The sequence below is a fragment of the Aplysia californica genome, unplaced genomic scaffold, assembly GCF_000002075.1.
Source record: "Aplysia californica isolate F4 #8 unplaced genomic scaffold, AplCal3.0 scaffold00121, whole genome shotgun sequence".
In the NCBI taxonomy this organism is placed as follows: domain Eukaryota; kingdom Metazoa; phylum Mollusca; class Gastropoda; order Aplysiida; family Aplysiidae; genus Aplysia; species Aplysia californica.
The window spans coordinates 772199-794257 of NW_004797391.1; the positions used below are offsets into that span (position 1 = coordinate 772199).

Sequence of the window (22059 nt, forward strand, 5' to 3'; positions counted from 1 at the left end):
ACAAGGGAAACAGAATCCTTTAAAATACAAATATACAAAAACTATATGAACTATTTGAATTAATTCACACAGACTTGCACTGCAATCTCGAGACATCTCCTCTCTTCCCCGGACTCTCAAAAGCAGTAATTCATTGATTTTAAAAAATGTTCTATGAATGCATTTAATAAAATCTCATTGAGATTGATTTTCTTTTTAAAAAAGGGATGAAAAAATTGCTGGCATTGTAATATATCTGCATCAAAATCACAAGTAAAAACAAAAGCATTTACAGTACGGAGCATGAAGATGCAGTCTTTTTTTTTTCTCTTCTGTACAAAAAAAATAAATGAAGTTTCACTTAAAGCACGAGACAACATTGAAAGGTTATATGTATCAAATCATCAATGGAATAGCAGTAAATATCCTCTGTACAATATACACATATCCATACTTAGAAAAAAAACCCCATAACAATCAGTTTTGACTAGCTGTACAGCAAACAAGTTTTCATGGGAAGGGGAGGAACATGCTGATTAAGAACTGATATATTTCCATACTATAATATGAACATGTCTGAAACATAGTGATATTATAACACAAGAAGACAGTGCAAAAACGTTGTGTCACGGCCTCAATACCAGTGCACAACACTATACAGAAAAACACGAGGAAAAAAACATCACTGAGGTTTGCTGATCCATGTGCCAAGATGAGAACAAAGATTTCTCTTCGTAACGAGAACTGACATGGGTTCCGAGATGAGTGAATGAAATTGCTTTCTGTGGCGCATCACAGTAAAATCTTTGGTAAAATTTGTCGATACATCTAGCGATAGGAGGGGGAGAAATCTGTGTCAACAAGCTGAGGGCAACGGTAGCCAATGTAAGGACCCCAAGTGCACCAATACCAACAAGAGTTCCCCCAAGGGGTCTGAAGACAGATGAGGAGCACACCACATTGCTTGTGAACTGCACCCTTACATACTCACACAACAGAACGCCTAAAATTGTATCAAAACATTGTCAAAATTGCCAAAAGTATGGCTGGGAATACTCTCCCTCTTCACAGACCTGACATCTACTGCTGCTATTTTAGATTTACAAATACTGAACCATACAGTACCTAGAAGAAAAAAAAGAAAGTCTGGGTGAGGGTGTGCTTTAAGTCCTTCCAATTTCCTCTTTTTTCACTTCCCAAATTCTATACATCAATTTCAGATTCCTATTGAAAACTACATTACTTCAGGTCACATTAATAAGTTTTAAGTGAACTGATGGTGACTTAAAATTAAAATTTTGCAGCTCTCATTTTTTTGTTCATAGAACCAGTCAACTGGTGTGTGTGTGTGTGCCTGCTGGAAAATGAAATTCCACAAAGCAGATGTCTGGGTTGTCATCTAGTGGAAACAACACAAGACTAAGAACACACATTGGAATCCAAACAGGCTTTCAAAGAGTTCCAGCACACTTCAAGATGAAATGGGAGCTTTTATGAGCAAAAAAAAAAAAAGGCCATGTGATCTTTGGTCCTCAAAAGAAACAAGTCTACCTAGGTATAGTGTTTACATATTTGTGCAGAATATAATATTATCACGAGAACAAAGTCCATGGAATTTCCCCCCTGTACATAAAATAAATATTTGATCTTTTCGCCAAACTCCTACTCATGTGTATACATTGTGCAAAGAGTGTGGACTAATCTCAGCCATTAAAGGAGGATTTTCTTTCATGCATGCGAGTGGATGGAGGATGCCACTGATTGGTCCATCTTTTCTTTACTCCTTTTGTTTCAGTCTGTTGATCTTTGTTTTTCCCTGCACTAAATGGCAGATGTGTCCATCTGCTTCCCTGTCATGCAACAAAGCCACAGAATGCAGCGGTTCAGACAATATCTCTGGCAATTATTTTGATAATAATAATAATAATCTATTTTCAGTTTGGTTCATACTACCCACCAGAGTCTGGGAGGCTCACAAATGACTAAAAATGAACTACCTCTACCAAACCTCACTGATTTTTACACATACAGAGATTATACAAATGTTTGCTGTGTGCTTGATGTCTTGTCACTTACACAAAAAATTTACCCAACACACAGCACATGAGAAGATGTAAAGAGACGACTTACAATAGCACAGAGCTGCCTCAGACAAATTTAGTCATAAACACTGAACCAAAGGTATCGGACAAGACCAGGCCATCAGATGTAGGTGTCTTTAAACATTGTCCAAAAACAGACGAGAGTACCTTTTTTTTCTTTCTTTTTTAATATCAAAAAGTTACATGTACAGGGCAGCTGCTGCTTCTATGAAATGTTCACAACATTATCTATTTTACCATTTTACCACAGAGGGGCGAGACAACGTATAAAGGCTGAAGACGTCACACCCCAGGTCTGAAACAAGAAACATTCATGATAAGAAAACAATCACACAATAGAATCGAGGACCTTTCTGAATCTGGTCGAGTCATCCGAGCACCCGTAACTCTAGCATCACTGGCCCATAAACAGGTGGGAGTCTTTTCAAACATGTGTGATGAGTGAGGAGAAGGTTTACTGTCTTGTCAATAAATTATCCAGGCTGTAGACCTCTATACATTAGGCTCAAATGTACTATACAATATATATGGACTGGCTCTTTGCTGCAAGGCAAAACATCGCAACCTGATGAGGGTTGTGATTTAAAGGGGCTGCAAGTGAGGGGACACTTGCTCAGGCTACAAAAAGGACAATATGTCTGTGGTCTCTATGCATCTCCTGTCATTCTGCTTGTCATACTGCAAGATTACTACAGCTTTCTTCTCCTCTCAATCCAAAGCAACATCCTGCTCCCTAATGATACTACGTTTCATTTGACATCCCAGAGGAAACGCTTTTGTTCTTTTATGATTCTCTTTGAGTGTCGGAATTCAATGTTCTATTTGTCAGCATTCTTATCTGAAAACTCAATGATCAGGAAATATTTCCAAGGGAAGTTCTCCCTTCCTCAACAATACGATGTCACTCTTTTTGACAGGCAGCAAATATCAGTACACTGACAACAGGGCCAGCAGACTAGAACTCAGTTCCGAAACTCGTGGCAGCTGAGGGAGCTTGGGAGGGTGCTTGAGAAGGTGTGGGAGAGAGAAAAGGGGGGGGGGGGGAGAGAGAGAGAGAGAGAGAGAGAGAGAGAGAGAGAGAGAGAGAGAGAGAGAGAGAGAGAGAGAGAGAGAGAGAGAGAGAGAGAGAAGAGAGAAGAGAGAGAGAAGAGAGAAAGGACACAAAAGAGGAAGAGCGAGTACCTCAGCAAACAGCAAGTCAGTCAGGGCAGAGGCTGGGTAGAGTGTAAGGGTCACAACCCACAGGCCACCACCAGCAGAACAACAGGACGGGTGTTGTTGAACTGTTCCCTTTGACTTATCTCCTCCTACTCCTCTCACCTGAACACATACATCAGTGCTCACAAGCTGTAGAGAAAACTTCATGTCCATGCCCCCCTGTCCATGTCAAGAACAAAAGTGTCATCACAGTCTGTTCACACCACCACATCATTATCCGCAGGCAGAAACACACACACACACGCATATATAGCGCTCAGTAAGTCCAGCAAGGTGAAGGCTGTACGTGTCTGTGTGGAAGAGAACCAATCGGAAGCCTCTCCTTTGATTCTGCACATTTGTGGACTTGCGCTTCTCATAGCACGGATTCAGCACTTTCTACTGAAATGCTTCAGGGACACAAGACGCTCGTTCTCTCCAGCCATGGCTGTGATTGTGGCTGTCAGGCCCATCGGCACACACAAGACAAGAGCAGATGGAAACCGATGCACTGAAGATATACAGGTCTCCACAATGGGCACCAGCTTTCCATTCTTCTCTCTCTCTCTTTCTCTCCACTTCCATTCACATCCTGTATATGAGTGAAAGACCAGTGGGTGAATTTCCCCGCTCCGCAGGGACAAACAGATCAGTCTGTGTCTTGTGCGACGCTCACACGAAAGCGTTGAGGGCATGGTATAGCTGCATGAGCACCACAAAGTGCACTGGCAGGCAAGAGCGGCGGTCGTTGAGCACAGGGTCAAAGGTCAGCCAGGAGAGGGCGTTGTAGTTTTCCAACACATACCTGGTGGGGTGACCAAAAAATTATTTAATTTACAATTCTCAATGAGACAGGATATTGAAATCATAGAACTTTTTTCCAAAAATTTAAAAAAAATACCGTAAGCCTAACAGAGCTCTACAAAACTTTAAGGGCTAGCCATCATCTTACGATGGAAATAATTTCATAACTGTTGCAAGAAAAAAAGAACATCTCTCTTAGGCCTTCCTTTACTGGGCAAGTAAAACTCAGTGGAGTAAATTTTTGTTCTTACAACCTCGACAATGTTCTCTACTTGAGATAAAAATCTGTCACTTTGTCAAGAATTCCACACGAGTGGTGGCTTACAAGACTGGCGCACGTCTACAAGACAAAATGAAAACATTTAAAATGAAAGGTTAGGTACCTGAGCACATCACAAGTCATGTGTGAGTCCAGGGCGTGCGGCTTGCTCCTGTTGTCGGTCTTGTGCAGGAAGTCGTCGTGTTTGGAGGACTCGTTGATGTGCAGAGCAGACTGAGAGACCACAGAAGAGAAATAATAACAGATTAATAGACTGCATTTACAAGGCACAAAGTCTTCTTGAAAAAAGACTCTATGCACTCAACAATTTATCAATATTACCCAACAGATCTTGGTTCATTCCCCAGCATTGTCAATTTTTTGGAAGCATTCACAGGTCAGAAATCAGTGACACGAAGCCCAAAAATATTCATCAACTGCCTCTCCTATCAATTCGACAGTAAAATGGCTTTCTCTCTGTGGGGATACTTTATAATACTGCCAACTTTTCAAATGATATATTCACTAATGGCTGATGAATAAGAATAGCTAGTCTGCAGGGCGACACTTTTACGAAATAAAGACTTTTTATGTTCGGCAGATAGCAGCATTTAGGACATACCGACTTCAATTCATTTAGCAAGACAAACAGAAATAACCCAACCCAACACCACCCAAAAAATAAAACTGCAAAAATAAACATTTACACAAAACCTCACAATTTACGCAAAAAATCAACAGACAAGAGACATGATGCATTCAATCACAGATTTCACCAAAAAAAACAACAGCAAACCCACACCAATATGAGATGAGGTGAACAGTAGTATATATGCGGCAGCCTTACCTTGAAGACATGAGGATTGGTAAACTCATTCTCCGGGCAGGCTGACCAAAACCACTTGGGCAGTGGGCCCGGTGGGGCAGTGGAGATGTAGTAGCCCATGGCCAGGGGCTGCTGGAGGAGGTTCACATCGTCCTGGGGGTCCAGCAGGTTCTCCGTCAGGCTCTGTGCACACAACACAATGCAACCTTGTCAGCAAACAATCAAGTCCATAGGTACAACCAGTAGGGTTAATAACAAGCAAAGCCCTTTAATGCAATTACTAGAAGAATACCATTTTTTAAAAACAGCCTCTACCATAACATCAGCATTTACAAGGAATCAGCTAAAAATCTACCAAAACTCCTTAATAAAGTAATTTGACTAATAGCATGGAAATTTCTTTCAATGTGTGGCTACAGGTTTTAAGTCCACCCTGACAGCCCACTTCAAAGAACACCCTGTTTGGGATTCAAATCACAACCATCCGCACAGTAGTCTAGCATGTGCCCCCATGACGATTCTCAGCACATTAGAAAAGAACAGCATTGCGTTACAAAACATTTCCATAAGCCAATTCAAGAAAAAAACATGAACAAGTGTTTTGCAAATTTTCACCCAAACTTTTGTGTAAGTGACAGATCAATGTGTCTGGCTGGAGGTGGCTGAAGAAGGTGCAACTACTTACGGCTGAAGGCCCATTTGTCTTTGAGAACGGCCTGTTGGTGTTGCTTGTGGGTGACACCGGAGGGCTGGTGGTCGGCGCGTCAAAGTTGTCGCCAAATATGTCCAGGAAGCCCCCCATGTCCTCCCCCATTTGGTTGATGTCGGAGAAAACATCATCTAGTTCTAAATGAGAGGTGAAGTCGTTCTGGGGGTCCTGCTGCAGAGGGTTGGCATTCACCTGTTGTAGCAAAAAGACAAATGTAAAGCTTGAAGAGGTTACAGTTGCTAACAGTATTCTTAATTCATAAAGGGTGCAAAAAAGATATTTTAAACATATCTTTTAAACCTTTCTATTCAAATGAGTATAACTCAGCCCGACACTTGCACTCTAGATAAAGCACAAGTTTTAAGTGGATATATCAGACTTATGGTTACCAGGGGGGGGAAAAATATTAAAGTACCATAAGATGATTCAATCTCTAAAATAAGCTTCCTAAAACAATCAAATCATGTTTTAATAGCTATTCCCACAGGCAGAGACAGCAGTAATTGGTTTTGTTTTGCTTTTAGAATAACCTGTGCTCATACTGTGAGTGAAGTGTACACCATACATTACTCACTATAGAAAAATTATCAACCTGTAATATTTACGTCGTTAATGACATATTTTCTTAGAATGTAAAATAGAAGAGTGAATTATCTTGTAAATAATCTATAAAATCTTCGATACAAATCAAGACAGATGTTTAATAACGTAAGTCGATTTCTAAAGAATGTCTTGTTCAGAAACGAGTCCTAAACATCTATAATTAATGCAGATAGCTGACCTGAGCGGTGGCAGAAGTGGGGAAGACCAGAATGTGGGTCACGCTGGCATCACGAGGTGTCTGTAATGGAATGCTGCTGCTCTGTTTCTCCTCCTGTTTCATAGCATCAACCACCACCTGCACGGAGAGAGTCATGGAATTGTATGTATGTTATCCGGTGAAAATCTGCACAGAGTTATTCTGAAAATCTCACAAGACACAATGTTTGAACAAATTCCAAAAGGCTCCACATTACAAAATATACATTAAAACAGAAACCATTTCATCACATTTTCCCCATAACAAAGAACTCCCGAACTTACACAACAGCATATCAGTCACAAAATTTTCATAAGCCATCCATCACAAGTGAAGAAAAAAGAAGACAAACCTGGAAGCTAGGATGTGTTTCCATGGATACGAGACAAGCACTCAGGACACAGGGCACCTCAGTGGGTCCCATGACGGAGCACTGACCACACATCTCCTTCAAGCGCCGCGAGGCACTCTGTAGGTTCTTCTTGCTCAGTAGACCAGACCAGCCTGGGGGATAGGAAGAGGAAACAAAAGGATAAAAACCCCACTTTCAATCTTACAAGAACAACTGAAGACACTGGCAAGACTGCTGACAACTTGCAAACTATCAGCCCCAAAGGTAAACATTACAGATTTACAAAAATAAAAAAAAATTCATATATACTTAAACACCCAAATAAACACACACACACACAAAGCACCTTATCAAAAGTTTTATTTGACACTGCCAGCTTATTCCCTACATACAAATGACTACAGAAAAACATGGCTACTTTCATAATTCACCCTCTTCATTCCTTACAACAGTCTTTTTCAGAACTGTAATTACACATCTGCAGTACAGAATGAGTTCACTTATTTTTTTAATAAAAAAAAAAAAGCCAAGACACCCCAAGGGGTCCCATTTACAAAACTACACAAAAAGACCTGTGAAGACTAAAAAATATAGCACAGTTTACCTTTGAGTTCTCCATGTCCCATGCGTCCGAACCGACCAATCACAAGACGGGATGGGTGAGACGTGAGGGCGACAACCCCTAAAATGAAGTCCCACAGTTTCTGCAGACCAGGGCGCCGAGCTGAGGCCTTTTTCCTACGATTCCTGCAAAAATAAAAGTGTGCATTGTCAGCAGGAAAAAATAGGAAGTGCATATGTCGGTTGAAGTCCCTAATTTTTAAGTCTTTCAATGCATGTTTCTCCCCCCCCCAAAGAGATAAAAACGGAATAACAATGAGGCAACACAAGCAGCTATTTATTCATCATTTTAGTTCCCATAATAATTCAATCTTTTTAAAACGATTTAACAACTAAACAATTCTAGAAACCAGTAAAGGCTCATAATATGGTGGGATAAAAGTGAGTCGTATAAACTTACTCTGAGGACAGCACATGCAGGGACTCCGAATGCATCCTCTGAACACAATCTTATACCACCAAAGAGCCATAACAAAAAAACAAAAAAAAGTGAAATGCATTCATTCATAATCAACACACAATTCCGATGCTGTAAACACAAAGCAAGACAAAATCTTTAAGAGCTTACACTTCAGCTTGAAAAGCATGACCTACCTGTTGGGAATCTCAATGTTGATGGTACTGTGCTCCATGAGCTCTCCCCGGTCGTCAGTGCAGACGGCCATCAACCACCTCTGGTCCTCCGACAGGCAGTAGCCACAGAATAGCACCGTCTGCTGGTCTGTCTTGGCCTCCATGATCTGGTTCTGCCGAGACTTGGTCGAAGCAAGGATGAAAGGAGGACTGTATAGCCTTAAGTTTTCCGCCTGAAATGTTCCAAGTCACATATGAGAATTTCTAGATTCATTTCAAACTGTGACAGATTTGTATAGAAGACCGCTGGACGAGGCACATAAAGTCTCTTTATACAATGAGAAGGTGATTATCTTTATTGTGTTTTTTTTTTCTCATCATGCAGCTTTCTTCAACGTATTTCCACTGCAGCTAGTTGTTGTTAGTTGTTTTTTTCCCTTTCTTTCCCTTAAAAATTCAGTTTAAAGCATGAATTCTGCAAAAGCGGGAGTAGGTTAAGAAACAACCATAGAGGAAAAGACTTTCAACTTGCGAAATGTATTTGTTCAAAGATATGAACATTTCTTTTACACCAGCGGGTGTAGGGGGGGGGGATCAAGACCCCTATCTGCTATACAAGGATATACATAACTTGCCCTGTGACATTCCATCACTTCATCTCAGTTTATGGTAGGTATGGTATGGATTTTCAAATCATTTTGCGGCCCTTTCAATTCTGCAAGGATGTTTATGAAGAGGGATCCAAAGGACAGAGCCAAGAGGGTAGAGGAGTGTGAGAACTGCTCAACCAACAAAGGTTAAGAACATCTCCTAAGATTTAAGAACCAGTGTCATCTGTACTGAAGTTAAGCATGATACCAACTAAGCTATCTTTGCATTCTCTTTAGTCCACAGAAGTACTTACCGCCTTCCTCTTCATAATTTCCTCAGCGGCAGCAGCAGGTCCAAAGCCTGTGAGGGACCTCCCCATGACGCTGTGTCCAAGCGTCCACTTAGAAGCAGTGAACACAGAGAAGGCAATGGACTTGAGAATCTGCAGCTTGCTGGCACTTTCTTTGTGCTCCAGGATGGTCCGCAGGGGGATCAGCTAACAAAAACAAACAAAAAATCATTTCAGCCACAACTGAACTGTAAACATTGGTCATTACTTAAAATATCGTCATGATAATTAACAAGTTTTTCCCCTCTGACTGTCACATAGAACTTCTTAGTAATAAAGCAGAAATTATTTACCAGAAACATTGAAATTTGCTAAGGCATATGGCTTTTCACATTGACAAATTGTCAAGACACGGGCAAATTCATATGCTGTCCATGTGGCAATAATCAATAGAAATTCCATGAGGACAGGATAAATTTAATTAAGAAAACTCATACCAGTCTCAGAGAGGAAGATAATGCCTCTTGCAAATATAAAACACAAAGCATGCCTTTCTATTATAAAAAAACAATAATACATTTTTAAGCATTCCTTTCTCCAAATCAAAAAGAAAAACCATTAACCACAAAGTGTTACTCACCTGCAAGCTCAGATTACTGGCCAGGTGGTCTGGCAAGACCATCTGCTGGTAACAGCGCAGCAAGCCAATCATGGCCATCCTAGAGATGGGGTCGCTGTCGTGGCCATAGGAGAATGGGTCCACCAGATAGACCACTATGCCTGGGGAGGAGCCGTTGTCTTCTGTGCCATCAGAGCCATCATGCTGTCCATCCTTGTGCTGTTGACCACCATCTCCTTGACCGTCTAAAAAGATTTTGTAAAAAAAAAAATTAAAGTTCACAATAATCATTTAAAAAACAACCTTCACATTCCTTTACTTCATGTTTTAAAAAACCCAAAGTAAACCCCTTAATGTTATTATATTTTAAATTTAGCTAAAGTAATAATAAGTATTTCAAAGACATAATTTCCCCCTGTAAGAGGTGAAGGTTACTCTGACCCATACAAAAGAGGACTGTCTTTAGCATTCTTTTCACTAAATAAAACTATCGTACATTCTACATAAAACAGACCCCCCCCCCCGAAAACCAACAAATGGTTAGAAAAAAACCCTTTGTTCTGTTGTTACAAATCCACCAGTAAAAATCAATCCCTACCAAAAAGTACTCCCAAGATGGAGTCAAAGTTACAGAAAACTTTCCTGCATTCTGAGTTCACAATACAATAACAGGGTGATAAGTTGTAAGGAGGGCAGGACGACCTCACCTTTCCCATCATCTCCTAGGTTCCCCTGAGAGTTGGGCCCACCACCAGCCCCCGAGTTCATCTGACTGTCTGGAGTGGCTGGCCGAGTGCTGCCCGGTGCTGGCTCAGGCATCTTGAACTGGGCCTTGTGTGAGCTGCTAGAGCCCTGGTCAAACATGCTCTTGTCCAGGTTGGGTGCAGACAGAATGGGAGCTGCAGATGGAGAGAAACGACTATGTCTATACTCATACCATTACTAAAATGTCAGAGAAACTCAAACAACAATGCTATATTACTGACAAACTGGCATTTGTGATGCAATGGTTGGGCTCTTCATCATTCAGTAGGTGTGGGATCTTGTATCCCACTCAGTCCTGGTTGGCTCCCATAAGCAGTGACAAAGCGTCCCCATCCCAAATTACCTAAATTGTGCTGTAGAAACATCACACTGACAGTTGGGGTAAGACAAAAGTAACACTGAAAAAAAAAAGAAAGTAAAAAAGAACTGCCCACACAAGAACAGTGCCCACACGAAGGCACCTGAACATTTTCTCCTCCTCCATGGAGTAGAGTAATTGCTTTCCTTTCCACTTTGTTTGAGAGAGTAGGCACAGATAGCCACAAAAGCAATCACACTTTCATTATCCTCATGATTTATTGTACACTCAAGTGCGTGATTTGATAGTCTACTTTGACAGAAAGCCAATCATTACAGCAGTGCACTTGAGAATACTTGACGATATAAAATAATACCAGAAAAATGATGGAAAGAGCTTACTTTTCATCAAAAAACAAAATACAATTTTGTTTCCCACAAATTACAAAATACCTTACTCGTCAAAGGAGAAGTACCTCAATACTGATTCAGTTATGTAGCAACTATAGGAAACCACTCACCAAGATGATGCTTGCAAACCTGGGCGTAGAGTTTCAGTTTTGATGCAACACTAGAATCACCTGTAGAGACATCAAGAATGTATTAACACCTCAGCTTGTAAATAGATAGGAAAATGTCAATACAAGCACTGATGAGAACTCATGAAAGGAAAGTTCTTCAAAATTTTTACCATCAAAATTACAGCTGTTTTCAATAAAGAAAAATAACTTGATGAATTTTTCAAATAGTTACACACCTTTATACTTGCCATTTACCTACGATTCAAGAAATAACCTACTGTCCAAAAATTAAAAAACAATCTGAAACAAACTATCTGATTGCACAAAGGCAGCAATGCATGAATGAACATGAAACATTTTTCTCTATTGTTGAACTCAAATGAAATAAAACTAGTGTGCCACATGTCCAAGTGTGATCGTCTTGAAGGGGATCAACAGTATTTCCCAATGCTGTTGCTCTTTAACAACATCATTAGGGTAATGGTTATGCTTTTCATCTCCGTGCGTGCAATTCTAGAGGTGGGAAGTAATTTTATAGTGTATTTATATATTTTCCTGGGATTCTGGAATCCACTCAGCCTGGACGGAATCTGACAGGCAGGTTAAATCAGCTTGCCACCATAACTCTTTAAACCCCATCGGACCGGCAGTAATAACCCTAATCCCATCGGACGCTGGGAGTGTCCGATACCAGTGACAACTGTTTTGTTTTATTTAGTGCTACTGTTTGCTTGTTTTTCAAAACTATTCCCAATCCAAGTTTTTTAAACTAATGAATAAGCCTTTGTTGCCGCCGTTTAGAAGTTGGAGGCAGGCTTTTGGGGTTATAATGAGACATAGTGCACCAAATTTAGGTGACTGCAGAAAAGACTCTGGGAAACGGTGGAAAAAACTCAGGGTTCAGAGAGTTATGAATTTAAGTTGTGTTGATAAGGCTGCAAAACATATATATAAAAATTGAAATTATAAGCTCCCAGAAACATACCCAGCATGGTGAACCACTCGTCCATAGGCTCGTCCATCAACCGGGCCGCAGCACTCCGGCCCACGCGCAGCACCCCGTCGCGCAGCACTTTGCTGATGGCGCAGTGTCGACCCAGCCGGCACATCTCGTACACTGTGCTCAGCTCCTTGAAGAAGGAGACCACGTGCTTGAGCACCATCTCATTGTCAGGGGCAACCACCACATACAAAACGTCTCGCATGCGTCCATAGGGCTCGAGGAACTGCTTGTCCTGTGCAGACAAAATAGGAAATTTGAGTAGTTTTCGTATGAAGATATAAAGACAGGTGTCAACAGTCCCTTAGAGCTGGGAACGAGCAAGGTGGACTGACAGACAAAAAAAAAAAAAAAATAGAAGGTAAAGAAGTAGGACATTATAATTACACTGCGCAAGACAGCCACTGTTTTCTTCCAATAACAACAGACAATTTTCACTGTATACTGACACACACACAAAAACTAAACCCCCCCCCCCCCCCCCCAATGAAAACCTCACTACTACTGACAACAATACATGAACCCTGTCATACTTTTGTTGCAAATTGCAATTTCTTCATCGTTGGATCATGTTCTGGGGTTTTACCGTATGTACCTGGCGCACTTAACCATTACTCCTCAGCCCACTCAGAAAGCAGTGGTGCAAATCTAGTAGTTCACACAATGAAATTTCAGCACAAAAGTCATACGAGATTGAGGGGAGGGCGCACGCCAAGGCTCAAAAGACGATTATTCAAAACTGACAGCACTTACCACGACCGGCCAGCTCGTGAAAGTCTTTCCAGCTGATAGGTCCCTGCAGCTTGTAGGTGTTCTCCCAGAGCCGTGTGACGCGCTTGTTCTGGATGGCGTTCTGCAGGATGGGGTGCAGTGACTTCAGACACTGGATCATGTCCTGGGAGTTGCTGGGCACACAGCTGGCACCTGACAATAGATAAATGGAGAGTTGCTGAGAATTCAGAGAGAGAAAAAACTCATCAACTTGACAAGAAAAATATATCATTGATGCTGATAGAAAAAATAAGGACTTCGTTTTACCATGTTTTAAATAGCCAGCGAAAGAAATTGGAGTTAAGCACTCAATTTTCTTGTGACAGCAAAGATATGCTACAATGACTTCAGTTTGCTTCTGTCGTAAGAAAGCCTGGGACCACAAATGACTATATTCATAATGAAAACACAAAAACCCTCCCATAAATGGTCATGTAAGAAGCAACTGGGAAGACTAGATTATGTTAGTTTTAACTACATAATCATACTACAAACTACAGCTTAATTCTTTATTTAAAACTCTCAATCTCCAGAGAAACAATGACTTTATAGGAATGTGCCCTTCTCGAATGCAAAGCAAGCCGTTTCACACCAACCACAAAGTCATAAAAACTATAAAAACCAGTTAAAACTACTAGTTAACAATATCACAGGCAACAGAACTTTGCAACCAATTAGATGACAGAAAGACCAAGTAGTAAGTCCTCAGTCACATGAGTGGATACTTACATGCTGGAAGAACAGACAAAAAGCCGACACACAGGCAAAAAAACTCACCCCTGAGGTAAGGCCACTTGTGTAGACAGTTTGCCTTGGGGGCGTGATCTTCAAACCTATTGGAGAAGCAGTGGTCCATGGCCACTTCCAGGGCTTGGCACACCACATCGTTGGCATCTAGGGAACACACCCACACAATATCACACATTAACACTCAGAATCTCATACCCAGGTTATACTTGGGCAATTAAAATTTATCAAGAACCAATAAAGAAAGAACCTACATTTGGCATAGTACATGTACGTAACTCTTCAGAATCTTTTTAGATAAAGAAATTTCTGTTTTGATGTAAAGACTAATTTAGTGATGTATATTTAGATTTCGTATCAATAGAGAGAGCCCCCAACCCCCCAAATCTCCTTTTCCATCTTTATAATCAACACACAGGATGACTCCCTGTCACCTACCCCTGATTTGCAACAGATCTATAGAGCTGGTCTGGTAGTTGGTGTCTGCAGCCATGCTGAGTGTGCTGAGGTGGTGGCTACCCACACAAGACAGGAATGGGGAGGCGTACTGATCTAACAGCTGCTGTAGAACCTGAAAGAAGTTTCCATAAGATAAAAAATAATTACAAAACAGCTTCATAAAAACCATCAAAGTTTGGTTTCTGAAACACAAAGCCAGGACAAAGCACTGAGAATCTATTTGTTATTCAAACTATTTACAAAAAATCAATCATGCTTAACGGGAGGAGCTACCCTCGAGGACCATTTTCTATGTTTGTTGCCCAAGATCAAATCTAAGTACACATATAAGTTAGGCATTGTAAAATCTCTTGATACGCAAATTAATTTTGGCATAGTTACAGCAAGTGCTATGGAAACGGCCGCCATCTTGAAAATAAACAATGGAATTTCAAATCCCAAAGGCTTTCTTATTTACTTACCAAAATTGGCAAATTTGGTGAGAGTATACTTGAACCAGACCCTATCAGAGTAACAGCAAGTTTTTTCAATGAGTGCGAAAGAAAAAAAAGTGAGAACTTTCCCAAAGTACAAAAATTTTTTCTTCTAAATTTAGGTTGCATAATCGCTTGCCAATGGAAAAGTGTTATTGTTTTCGCAAATATCCCTCCGAAGTTTCATGTCAAAAGGACGAAAACTTAAGGAAGGAGTAGGGGGAAAAAAAACAAAAAAAAAAAACAACTTTAACTCAAATATGAGTGACAGTACAGAGAGAACCAATAACACCCCAATTCCACTGGTTAATAACAAAACCACAGGGGGAAAAAAAAATGAAAAACAAGTTCTATCTTAAAAATCCATCACTTGTTCATGCAAAAGGGAATGCAATTTCCTCCCCTCCTTATTTATCGAGCAGACTCACCTGAGGGTTTAAGTCTTCTGTCCGAGAAGAAGCGTCTCCACTGGCCTTGGGGGAGTTGGGCTGGGCCAGCGGCGGCTTGCGCACCTCATAACGGTCGTGGCGATAACCAGTGATCTCCACCTCGTCCTCGTAGAAGAGGCCAGAGTCATAGCCAAAGCGACGATTGATGGCCGCGCTGAAAGCACAGGTACACTTGTACCCTGAGGATGAGCCCTTGCTGGTATCTGGGAGGTACACACTCACATCGCTGCCTGGAGACACAAACAAGACGGAAGGCCCATTTAAGATTTAGCTTTAACTTACAGCAATATCAATTCTACATGAAAAAAAAAAAATGGACAGGACAGAAGAGTTAATTTATTTGAGGCTATTACATTTTTTCCCCAGTCATAGGTGAACGTGTTATTACTTCAGGACAAGTGCTAATAAACAAGTCCCACATGCCATTCCCCAGTCTACTCACCATTGATGTCTACATTGCACACACAGATGTTACAGCTGTCAAAATTGTGATCTTTGAAGAGGTTCAGGAAAGAGTCCGACAGTAACACATTCAACAACAAACTGTTGGCCTGCAAAGAAAAAATCAAAAACGTGAGTAAAAAGTATGTACGTAGACATCTTGAACATGCACATCTGTTGAAAGCTAACCAAACTATCAAATTCTATATTTTGTGTAGTCCAAGCTATGGTCACTTTTAAAATAATCTAAATTGTGTAAACAGCGGAGTAAAACAAAACTAGAACCCAACACTAAAGACGTGCACCTTAAGACATGAACACCACAAAAGAAGGAAAAAATAAATTTACCCACAAGATCATCTCTTTTTAGTTTTAGTAGAGGTTTTACGGCACTTGCAACTGCATATGGTCATATGAGCACCAAGGGATGGATGTCAACAGACAAGTCCTTACAGGGAATCAAACTTACTCTTCTCACCTCTCTAGCTTCAGCAGCACATAGTCTGTTTCGACTATCAAGGCACCCCGGAAATAGCGGGTCACAAGAATGTGACAAACATACAAAAGAAGTAGAGGAAAATGATGATAGTAAGGATTAGGAAAGAAAAAGCAGCAGTTCCCTGTTGTAGTTCAGGCACAATTATGAACATGACATTGTTACATAAGCCCATTTACAATTCTACAGTGCACTAGAACGAGAAATGTCCCCCCTTTAGGAAAGGCCTAAAGACACTTCAGTCAGTGGCACCGCCCCAGGTGGGGATAAGATCATCTCTGAAAAACAGAACGATATCAGAAATGAACACACACACACAAAAAAAAAGGGAAGAAAGAAAGAGAAGAAAAAAGAACTTTACGTATAAGAAATACACCTTTTACATACAACAACAAAAATTACCTCTGGCAGTTGACTATTGGTGCCATGGTTATCAATGGAATTGTTGGTTTTATTGAGGTAGGAGGAAGAGTTTGAGGCTGGTGAGGTCAGCTCGGCATAGCTCAAGGGCGTCCTCTGCTGACTGTTGTTGTAGATAGCTGGACTGGCATCTATGCCTGCCCCCGAGCCCACCGTGCGGATGGAGGAGATGTTCTCTACACTGGGTATGTTCACATAGTGGCTGCGGAGGGGATGGAGGGAAGGAGAGCATTTCGTGAACTTTCTGCCTTGAGAAAAGCACTAACCACAAAACGAATTTGTTTATTGGACAGAAAATATGCAAAACAACATAATGTAAACGTCAGTAAGTCTTGCTCCTTTGGACTCCTTACAAATAAACTGTTCCCCCATTATTTTGTGGCAGATGTTTAAATGACTTTATTACACAATGGCAATTTAAAAAATAAAAAAAACTATCACAAAATTCAGGAGCCTAAATGACATGTTGTCACTTTTAAAAACGATCAAAGGTGCCTTTAATAATTTTTTCTTTACAAAAAAAAATAATAAAAAAAAAAACCATTGAAAAAAATCTGAAATCGAAATCTGGTCTGGTTTTTGTTTGTTTTGGGATTATTATTTTTCCCCCCCCCATAAAAATAAGAGAAAGCAAGCATTTGTAACAAAAAGATCCAAGCAAGAGAGAGCAAGGAACAGCTGAGTGCTCACGTTCTATGAGCTTGCTGGACATCCATCATGGGCATGCTCATGTTCCACGAGGGTTTGTAGTCTTGCACAGTGGACACAGGTGACAGCTGACCACTGGGCAGTTCTACGGCAGAGTATTTGCTGGAGCCCACAGCCTCTATAGTCTGGGCGGGCACAAAGACATCGCACTGAAAATGGAACAAAGTACAGGTTATGCCACTTTCAGACACATCATTTTTTAGAATAATTTGTCACTTGACACCAATAAGTTATTAACAAAACAGCACATCATTGTGACACTTTTAAATAAGAGCCATAAAAAAACCCTGTTATAAGGATACACAAAAGCAAATTGCAAAAATATGGCACTTCCACTAATTCTTAAATCACATTATAAAAATGTTAGAGCTTTCTATGGTATTTCAGGGACACCGGAAATCAGTTGACCAGACTCTTTTTGTCTGGGCAGTAGGAATGGAACTCACCTTGACATTAGTAATAGGGTCCACCACAGAAGGAACTGAGCTCTCCACTGTGTTGTGAAAAGCCACTATCGAGCCACCAGTGAGCATGGCCTCGTTTGTGCTCTCTGTCATGGTCTCCGGCGAGTGAGATTTGTTCGTTTCGTGGGAAGGAGGCGTTGGGTACATGCGGGCCAGGTCCAAAGGTGCTGCAACATCAAAACATCAATACAGTTGAAAACCAGTGTTAAAGGTCTAGCAGTAATATGTTGAATAGCAGTCTAGTGAACTTTGTTCAGGAAACAATTGGCATCCTAGTTACTGGGCAAAACATATCATCTTAGAAAAATGAGAAACTCCCGTTGGAACTGCTGTACAAAGTGAATAAAAATCATTTGAATTAATTTTCCCCCAACGTAAGCAAATATATTCACTTCCCACAAACAAGATGATCATCCGAAAAGACAGAATTCCAAGACCTATGAAGTACATAATCCACGAACAATCCTTCACTTTGAAACTTATACATATCACTTTTCAAGTATACTCTTTAGTCACTGATTTTGTAGCGACTGACCTTTTCTGAATGCACATGCTAAAACAAGCATCCTCACCAGTGCAAAGTCACTAGATGTCAAACAACAAACAATGCGCATACTGTGTGAGAAAAGAGTCAGCAATGGTGTTTCAAAAGGTAATCAACTCACCCAAAGCACCAAGTGAACCATTGGGTATGCGTGTCAGTTTTGTCTGGTCATCTGTTGATTTACTGCCCACTCCAGAGTCCAAGGCCTGAAACACAAACAACCCAAAATGCATTCATTCCAACAACAAAATCATTCAGTTGCTGGAACAATAACAAATGTCCTCTGTACCCAATCAAGGTGAACATAAGACTTTAAAAATAGCATGTGAAAGAATGAACATTCTGGACAAGTGAAACAATGGAGACAAAACTGCACTAGAAAACATCGACAACCCTGCTTGAGAAACAGTAGCCAGCCAAGAGATCTGAACCATACCAGTTGATTTCTCCTTTTTTAAAAATACACTTTTGTCCAATTGTCAGCAACAGAAGGAGTAGCAAAATATTGCCACTGACAGATAAATAAAAATGTAAAGTAAACCTTTCCCAGTGGGGAAGGACTAAGTCCTCTACTCCTCTACTTTAAAGAATTTCACATCAACGATTTAAGAGAATAGTGAAAGAGACTGAAGACTGAGTAAAGAGAACATAAACACAACAATGGTCATCTAGAGCGGAGAAAGAGCAAGACAGATGGAAATAAACACCAGAAAGAAGGTAAAGAATAACCTACCAATGGTGCCCTCCAACCACCTGAAAAAGCCACACTAAGACATGGTTATATGAACAATAGGCGATAACTTACCCCACCATCCTCATCTTCCTCGGAGGAATCTGACTGGAAGATCTGCTGGAGGTCTTGCGCTATGCCCTTGACCCTCAGGTCCCGTTCCCTTGTCAGGCTGCCTCCGGGGGTCAGTGGAGAGGACAGCTGGGCCAAATCTGAGGACATAAGACACAGGAGTGCAAGTTAATAGTCCCTGAATAATACAGTACAGACACACAACACCAACACAGTGAAAATCAAACATTCATTTTGATTTGACTTGTCAATGTAGTTTACATCGAGGACAGAAGCCATAATATTTCGTTATTAGCTTTTCATAACAATAATGCTGATAGGGAGGAGGAGCTGACAATTCATCAACAATCTGTTTTTCTAAAAAGAAAAAGACAAGGAAAGAAAAGAAAAGGCAGTCTAAATGACGAGAGGTCATACTGAACAAATTCATTACATAGAACATTCAGAAAAACTTGTCAGGGACCAGAGAGAGAAACATTTCATCCTTGAAACAGGAGTTGGGCTTATTTGCTGACATCAACTGCCCTGATATTTCTAATCAAAGGCAACAAAATTTAAAATTGACGAAAACACTAAATCAAAGCACTGATGTGCAAGCTCTATCTCATTGTACAATTTTTTTTTTAAATAACAAAACAAAACAAAAAATTACAACAACAAAACAACCCCCCCCCCCAAAAAAAAACAACAACAACAACCCAACAACAACCCTCATGCAAGTACAACAACAGCATGCACACATCGACAATCCTCCCACGAACCACTGAAAACATGATATGTAACTCGGAAGCAAAAAACATTTCCAAGGATCAAAATTAGGGGCTTGAAGCTGAATCAGAATATCTACACCAAAAATTAGAGATGGGTTCCTTGCGTTTCCATTTCTCTCTTACTCCTACTCGATTTTCATTACACGGACTGACTTCCCAACAGACTTTAAAATTTTCAAGGGATACATAAAGCTGACAACACAACCAACACCCCCCCCCCCACACACACATCCATTCCTAAACCAGTTTCCCAAGAGGGACAAAGGGGAGAAGAGTAAAAATGACACACAGAGTTACAACAGCTATAGGTAAGAACGTGGAGAGCACCTTGCTCACCGTTGGTGGCCTCCTCCTTCACCGTCACAGGGTCCAGGTTACCTTGACGAGCTGCTGGTTGACTTTCCTCCTCCTAGGGAAAAAATCATCGAAACAATTGAACAGATCAGAAAAATTATGGCTTGTAAAAAATGTTCCAGTACGACAGAAACAAAGTATGGATTATGGGATGTTTGAGAGAGTATGCGGTGGTGCCAAAGGAAAGAGAATAGAGCAATGACACCTCCTCCCTAGTCTGAAGTGCGCAACGATAATACAGAACGGAAAAACAAAAAATGAAAGAAAGGTATTCTTGATCAGGCAATAAATTCACGAGCTAGAAAAATAAGGAAAAAAAAGGGTGAAGAAAGTTTTTTCCCCATTAAAAAAGAATAACATGTACAACATTTTAATATTAACGCAACCAGCCACACTGTTTTGTTTCTTTTCAACACAGCTGTGAAAAGCAAACACACACAGTACAAACAGCAGGCACACACGCATATTTTTACGAACACCCACACGACAAATACAAAAATTCAACCTGAAGAATGTTATTTGTAGCATTAAGTTATTTTCTTTAATAGCATGTTCGAAGAGAACATGTGTGCCTATGCCTCTCATAAAGCATTAACATATTAATGACCAGCCCTCCTTAAACTGGAAAACCATGGCTTCCTAAGATACTTTCTTTGAAAAAAAAAACTACCTCATTATTATGACTAAAATAGTTACCTTACAGTGCCAAGGAAACACCCCAAGAAATGCATGTACTTTTGTTTTGAGAATAACTTCTAAAGCCATCTGGATTTGAAAAAGACCCAATCAAACTGATTTGTAATAAAAGAATTTTTCAGTATGTTTGTCACTGGTTTCGAAGGAATATCTCCACTAACCACTTTGCCAAGGGGGGACGGGCGAGCCATTCCATCATCTCTTCCATCTCGACTCGGCCTTGACCTAGTGGTCAGTGTCTTGGGATCCTTGGAGGCCTCGTCAGAGAACTCGTAAGGGTCCGGGTCAGGTGGGGAGGGACTCCGCATCATGGGGGCCAAGCGGGAGTGGGAAGCAAAACTGGAGCTAGGGGAGATGAGGTCCCCAGACATACTGTCCCCCATGGACTCCAAGCGACATTTTTTCAGAGGTAGATTGATCCTGTAGGGAAGAAATTATGTTCATATTAACCAAATGTGCATATGGGAGCTGTTTTCAATGAATTTCTATTTTTGATTGATCCTTTATGAGCCCAACAGAAAGTTTCAAACTTTGGAACCACCCACAGAAATATTCGGACAATAGATTCTCATTTATGAAAAAGTAAATGCAAATTTTAACAACGAATAAATAATGTAGTCTTGCTGACCTCTACTAAAACAACACAAAACAAAGATTTAAAAAAACAACCAAACCAAAACAACCTTCTAACACAAAGACACATTCATAAAATGTATGGCTAAAAGAAAAACTAGCTGGGAAGCAAAACCTGGAGACCGACTTTGGTAATTACATTTGAAAAGTTGTAGACCAAAGCAGAAAAAGAAAAATGCATCTCAGGGAAATGCCAATTCTTGAAAGACCCCCAACAAAAAGTTATAAGCCCAGTGTCTTGAAGGCATATATGTGAGGGAAGCTTCTGTTCCAATCTAACTTCATCTTTAAAAAAAAATTCAACAAAAACAGGGAGCTACACACTGATGACCAGCAATGATGAGTTAAAGTTTCATTAACTACTGTATGTTTGAACTCGTGTAAATATGCAAGTTGTAGTTGTTTTGAGTAGAGAGAAGCAATCCACATAATAACAGCCATTTAGTGAAGGGAGAAAGCAATACAGACAGAAAAAACAGATAGAAAACAGAAGTAAATGAACCAGTCAGTACCCTCCAACCACCCACAT

General features: G+C 40.5%; 2 protein-coding genes across 3 annotated transcripts in view; both read right to left on the bottom strand.

Moving 5' to 3' along the window:
* Positions 1-3160: 3160 nt before the first annotated feature.
* On the bottom strand, positions 3161-12562 carry LOC118477153 (mediator of RNA polymerase II transcription subunit 13-like). Its single transcript, XM_035969155.1, has 13 exons — positions 12289-12562; positions 11304-11363; positions 10428-10619; positions 9742-9965; positions 9126-9308; positions 8243-8454; positions 7632-7774; positions 7028-7179; positions 6658-6774; positions 5853-6068; positions 5189-5350; positions 4466-4575; positions 3161-4083 (listed from the first exon to the last, which is right to left on the bottom strand). Exons 1-13 carry the CDS (start codon positions 12506-12508, stop codon positions 3951-3953), a joined length of 2124 nt encoding a protein of 707 aa, XP_035825048.1. The 5' UTR covers positions 12509-12562; the 3' UTR covers positions 3161-3950.
* A 459-nt stretch (positions 12563-13021) lies between these two features.
* Positions 13022-22059, bottom strand: part of LOC101861116 (mediator of RNA polymerase II transcription subunit 13-like) — a 57095-nt gene continuing 48057 nt past the window's right edge. The window contains exons 10-21 of one of the 2 annotated variants that reach the window (XM_035969154.1): positions 21059-21317; positions 20184-20256; positions 19081-19217; positions 18397-18481; positions 17714-17898; positions 17250-17416; positions 16542-16761; positions 15645-15753; positions 15182-15432; positions 14260-14392; positions 13852-13968; positions 13022-13227 (exon numbers count right to left, since the gene is read on the bottom strand). In XM_035969154.1, coding sequence (XP_035825047.1) covers positions 13037-13227; positions 13852-13968; positions 14260-14392; positions 15182-15432; positions 15645-15753; positions 16542-16761; positions 17250-17416; positions 17714-17898; positions 18397-18481; positions 19081-19217; positions 20184-20256; positions 21059-21317 — 1927 coding nt within the window. In that variant the 3' untranslated portion in view covers positions 13022-13036. Of the gene's footprint in view, positions 13228-13851; positions 13969-14259; positions 14393-15181; positions 15433-15644; positions 15754-16541; positions 16762-17249; positions 17417-17713; positions 17899-18396; positions 18482-19080; positions 19218-20174; positions 20257-21058; positions 21318-22059 lie in introns of both variants that reach the window. The other variant, XM_013081207.2, reaches the window with a different exon arrangement.